At 42.1% G+C, this 6,030-nt stretch overlaps 2 protein-coding genes across 2 annotated transcripts in view; both read right to left on the reverse strand.

Moving 5' to 3' along the window:
* LOC140963002 (double-strand break repair protein MRE11-like) overlaps positions 1-6,030 on the reverse strand; it is a 65,295-nt gene that overhangs the window by 12,765 nt on the left and 46,500 nt on the right. The window lies entirely within an intron of this gene.
* Positions 1-6,030, reverse strand: part of LOC140963025 (uncharacterized) — a 12,176-nt gene that overhangs the window by 2,942 nt on the left and 3,204 nt on the right. Inside the window, exon 2 of the mRNA XM_073422228.1 lies at positions 4,175-5,778. Coding sequence (XP_073278329.1) covers positions 4,443-5,261 — 819 coding nt within the window. The 5' untranslated portion in view covers positions 5,262-5,778 and the 3' untranslated portion in view covers positions 4,175-4,442. The remainder of the gene's footprint in view (positions 1-4,174; positions 5,779-6,030) is intronic.

The following is a 6,030-nucleotide window of genomic DNA, read 5'->3' on the forward strand; positions in this document are numbered from 1 at the left end:
TTTTTTTTTAATGTCTTGACCGAAAGTTGTTACCCATTTGCATGGTATTGTTTAAGTCTTATATTTTAAATGTTTAAGATTTTTAATCATCTATTTTATTACATTAACAAATTAATTTAGGATAGAATCTTGCATGGCATTGCATGGTTTAAAATTTTATTATTTATATGCTATTTTAAATTTCTTGACTATTTTATATCTAGATTAATTCATCCTTATTTGTTTACATAATTTAATTTAAGCTTTAATTAAATATTTAACCTAAAAGAATTTATTTAACTACTTAGCTCACATAAATTTAATAAATCTTAAAACATTCTTTTTCTTTAAAATTAAATTATTCTTTGACTTAAATTAAATTTAGGAATATTTTTCTTATTATTAATCTTATCTCTAATCTCCAAACTCCGGTCCGACCTCGCGTATTTATCCTGAAAAGATAAAACTAAACATCTTCTTTTAAAATAAATAAAACACTTCATATTTTCTTAAAAATTCATCTTTAATTTAAATAATAAAAATTATGCATGGCTTATACGTAATCTGATTTTTCGGGTACTACAACTCTACCCCCTTAAAGGAATTTCGTCCCCGAAATTAAAACTTACCGAATAACTCGGGATATCGACTCTTCATCTCTGGCTCAGATTCCCACGTAGCTTCATCCTCTGAATGATTGAGCCATTTGACTTTCACTAGCTTGACCATTTTGTTCCGAAGCTTTTTCTTCTGTCTGTCTAAAATTTGCACTGGTCTTTCCTCATATGACAAATTCGGAGTGAGCTGCAACGGTTCAAAGTTCAAGACATGTGATGGATTCGCCATATACTTCCTCAGCATGGAGACGTGACACACGTTGTCTACCCCGGCCAGATTCGGCGGAAGAGCAACACGGTAAGCTAACGTCCCAACTCTGTCGAGGATCTCAAATGGTCCGATGAATCTCGGACTGAGCTTTCCTTTCTTCCCGAACCGCATGACACCTTTCATCGGTGCTATCTTCACGAAAACATGGTCACCAACAGCAAACTCCAGATCTCTCCTCCTCTGATCCGCATAACTCTTTTGTCTACTCTGAGCAGTCTTCATCTTGTCACGGATCTTGACTACTGTATCAACAGCCTGCTGCACAATCTCCGGACCCAACTCTGATCTCTCCCCTACTTCATCCCAATGTATAGGAGATCTACACTTACGACCGTACAGTGCTTCATATGGAGCCATACCTATAGACGACTGAAAACTGTTGTTATAGGTAAACTCCACCAACGGTAGTTTTGATTCCCAACTCCCGGAGAAATCAAGGACACATGCACGAAGAAGATCCTCCAAAATCTGAATAACTCTCTCGGACTGACCATCTGTCTGGGGGTGAAAAGCCGTGCTAAACAACAACTTCGTACCCATAGTTGAATGTAGACTCTTCCAAAATGATGAAGTGAATCTAGGATCTCGATCAGACACGATAGAAATGGGAATACCATGAAGTCTAACGATCTCCCGAATATATAACTCTGCATACTGGATCATGGAGAAAGTCGTCTTAATAGGCAAGAAATGAGCTGATTTCGTAAGACGATCAACAATCACCCATATAGCATTTGACCCTCTGACTGACTTCGGCAGACCGACAACGAAGTCCATAGTAACATTCTCCCACTTCCACTCGGGAATAGGAAGAGACTTGAGCAAACCTGCTGGTCTCTGGTGTTCCGCTTTCACTAGCTGACACGTCAGACACTCGGATACAAATCGTCTGATATCCCTCTTCATTCCTGGCCACCAATATAATAACTGCAGATCTTTGTACATCTTCGTACTCCCTGGATGAATAGAGTACGGCGACATATGGGCCTCAGCTAAAATATCTGCTCGAATAGAATCGCTGCTCGGAACCCACATTCTGTCTCGATATCTGACAATACCGTCTCTAACTGTGTACAAGATACCGCCATTGGCTTCATCTCTCTGTCTCCACTTAGCCAACTGCTCGTCTGCTAACTGTCCACTGCGAATACGGTCTAGAAGAGAAGACTGGATCGTCAAAGTAGATAGACAAGGAACTTTACCTTGAGGATATGTCTCCAGATCAAACCTCTGCATCTCAAACTGAAGAGGTCTCGAAACCCCCAAATGAGCCATCCCTGCGACTTTCCTGCTCAACGCATCCGCAACTACATTAGCTTTGCCAGGATGATAGCTAATGTCACAGTCATAGTCCTTCACTAACTCCAACCAACGCCTCTGCCGCATATTCAACTCTTTCTGTGTAAAGAAGTATTTGAGACTCTTGTGGTCGTTGAAGATCTGGCACTTCTCTCCGTACAAATAATGCCTCCAAATCTTCAATGCAAATACTACGGCTGCCAACTCTAGATCATGGGTAGGATAATTCTTCTCATGAATCTTCAACTGACGAGAAGCATATGCTATCACCTTCCCATGCTGCATCAATACCGCGCCTAACCCGAGTTTCGAAGCATCGGTATACAAAACAAAATCCCCGGGTCCTGAAGGCATGGCCAATACTGGCGCTGAAATAAGAGCTTGCTTCAATGTATCGAAGCTCTTCTGACATTCTTCGCTCCACACATACTTAACATTCTTCTTCGTCAATGACGTGAGTGGAACTGCGATGGAGGAGAATCCCTGAATAAACTTCCGATAGTATCCTGCTAGTCCAAGGAAACTACGGATCTCTGATGCATTTTGCGGCACAACCCAATCCCTGACTGCTGCAACTTTCGCCGGGTCTACCTCAATACCGCTGCTAGAAACGACGTGGCCTAAGAACGCCACTTTCTCTAACCAGAACTCGCACTTGCTGAACTTCGCGAATAGCTTATGCTTTTGTAAGGTCTGCAATACTGTGGTCAGATGTCTGCTGTGATCCTCTTGATTCTTTGAGTAGATCAGAATATCGTCTATGAATACTATCACGAACTGATCAAGATACGGCTGGAATACGCGATTCATGAGATCCATGAAGATCGCTGGCGCATTCGTCAAACCGAACGGCATCACAAGAAACTCGAAGTGGCCATAACGAGTCCTAAAAGCAGTCTTGAGAACATCAGCGTCTTTCACCCGCAACTGATGATACCCAGAACGCAGATCAATCTTGGAGAATACTGAAGCTCCCTGCAACTGATCAAATAAATCTTCAATCCTCGGGAGTGGGTATTTGTTCTTCACTGTAACTTTGTTCAACTCCCGATAATCAATGCAAAGCCTCATCGACCCATCCTTCTTCTTCACAAATAAGACTGGCGCGCCCCATGGAGAAAAACTCGGGCGAATGAACTCCTTGTCAAGAAGTTCCTGAATCTGCTTCTTGAGTTCTGCCATCTCTGTCGGTGCTAATCGGTACGGTGCCTTTGAGATCGGCGCGGTACCTGGCATAAGCTCAATAGAGAATTCCACCTCTCGCACAGGTGGTAAACCAGTGACGTCATCAGGAAAAACATCTAGAAAGTCTTTGACAACAGGAACATCGGATGCTGACTGTTTGGGCGTCTCAGGAACAGATACAAGAGTAGCTAAAAATGCTCGGCACCCTCTATGAATGAGCTTCCTAGCCTGGACACAAGATATCATACGCGGTAAATTAAAATACCTGTCTGGTTCGAATAAGAATTGTTCCATCCCAGGCGGTCGAACTAGAACAGATCTCCGCTGGAAGTCAATCAAAACTCTGTTCCTCAAAAGCCAGTCCATACCCAGAATGATATCAAACTCGGGCATCGGTAGCACTATAAGATCCGCATAAACGAGATTACCATGAAGTTCAAGGTCTATATCTCGGATCACATTAGTAGCTGTCATCTCCTCTCCAGAAGGCAATGCTACTGAATACGCTATGTCTAGCCCAATTGTCTTGATCTTGAGAGAATTTGCAAAGGTTTCTGAAATGAATGAATGAGTAGCCCCTGAATCTATCAAGGCTTTCGTAGCTGAACCGGCTATAAAGATTCTCCCTGAAAGATTGGAATATCATGCTAAACCCAATAGTTTTACTAGAACTATGCTTATAGACATGCAAAGGTCAAAGTTTTCCTAACCTAAATTTCCGTCAGTAACACCGATTAGAACATGCAATCCTATCATAAATTCTAAGTTCAAAATTTTAACCAAAAACATTAAACTTCAAATACAGCTTAAAGATTTAGGATACCTGTCATGAGCATCGTCTCTGGGTTAGTCTCCGCAGCATGGAGAGCAAAAACTCTGCCTTGGGTAGGCAGATTCTTCTGAGGACAATTCTACAATATATGGTCTGTACTACCACATTTGTAACACTTTCCCGAACCATACATACAAGTCCCAGCATGACGACGTGAGCACTTGGCACAGACTGGATACTCCACTGTCCTTGGGACTGCTCGTCCCTGTTCCTGTTGCTGTTGCTGCTGCCCTCTGTTCCTGGGTGGACCGTGGAAAGGTCACTTATTCTGGTGCTGCTGCTGGTGGGGAGGACGGTGTGGTGCCTGAAATGGTCGTTTACCCTGGCGATCGCGCTCAATATCGTTCTGGTCTTGCTCTGCCGCTGGAGCTCTGGAAACAGCAACATCATAGGTAGTAGGGTCAGCCACCCTAACATCACGGCGCAAGATCGGCCGCAGACCATCCATAAGATGCCTCAATTTTGCACCAGCGTCATTTGCAATTAGGGGTACAAAGTGACAACCCCTCTCAAATTTACGGATAAACTCCGTAACAGTCGTGTCTCCCTGTCTCAGGGTCATAAACTCCCTGGTCAACCTGGAACGCACCTCGTCAGTAAAATATTTAGAGTAAAATACCTCTGTGAAGCGCGCCCAGCTCAAAGTAGCCATATCCAAAGCTACAGTTGCTCCTTCCCACCACAGATGAGTGTCTCCTCCAAACAGATAAGTCGCACAACGAACCCTATCTCCATCTTCAAGCCCCATGAACTCGAAAATAACCTCAAGGGATTTAATCCAGCCCTCTGCAACCAAAGGGTCTGTCGTCCCTGAGAACTCTTTCGGCCTCATCTTCATAAACTGCTCACAGACAGCTTCAGGCCCCGTCTGTCTGGCTGCCACAGCGTTGTTCCCCGCAAACTGCGCGAAGAACTGAGTCATCCCAGCTAACATCTGGGCGTTCATGTCTGGTGGAGGGGGTGGAGGTCCCTGCCTCTCTTGCCTCTGACCCTCACCGTCATCATGACGGTGCTCACCACCACCTCTCGGGCGTCCAACCTGGCGTCTAGGAGGCATACTGTTCCATATATAGCCCATACGTAATTAACATGCATAATTCCATAATTTATCTTAAATTTAAATAAATACTGAAATAATTAAAAAATCTGAACGTAAAAACATTTCATGAAAACATGCTGTTAAAATAATTCATGCTTTAAATAAAATGCGTAAATGTAAACTTACAGACCGAATACGTGACTTCATGAGCTTCTCGAGAGCAGTAGCAGTACAAACCTTTACAAGAACATAGGCTCTGATACCAACTGAAAAGGCCCGTATTTCGTATTTAAAATTTTGCAGAATTATTAAAAATTTTCTAAATAAATAAATAACTTGCCCAATTTATAAAATAAACATGTAAATAATTTTAACTTTAAAATAACAGCGGAAGTCAACATAATATCTCAAACAACAATTTAAACATAATCCAACATGTAAAATCGAGTTTGAATAATAAAAGGTGCATAAATTAAATCATGAGGTCCTCGGGTTTACTACTGCTGCCACAAGATCGCTCACTGGTCTACGCCCTCCGTCTCGACTTCATCAGTACCTACAACAATCAAGTCTAGTGAGTCTAAAGACTCAACATGTATATATCGTGAATAACAAGTAAATATATCATAAAATCGCGTGCAACGTAAAAATATAGTATCGTAAAGCGCATGATGAAAATCGTATCATGAATAATTATAACTACGTGCATATCTGAAAATCATACGTAAAAGCTTTGCTCAATAGAGCTCTGTCATGTCATATCATAATTTTCTGGTAGAGATAATGTTTCTAAGCAAGTGGCCCATAA

The sequence above is a fragment of the Primulina huaijiensis genome, chromosome 2 (assembly GCF_012295235.1).
Source record: "Primulina huaijiensis isolate GDHJ02 chromosome 2, ASM1229523v2, whole genome shotgun sequence".
Lineage (NCBI taxonomy): Eukaryota > Viridiplantae > Streptophyta > Magnoliopsida > Lamiales > Gesneriaceae > Primulina > Primulina huaijiensis.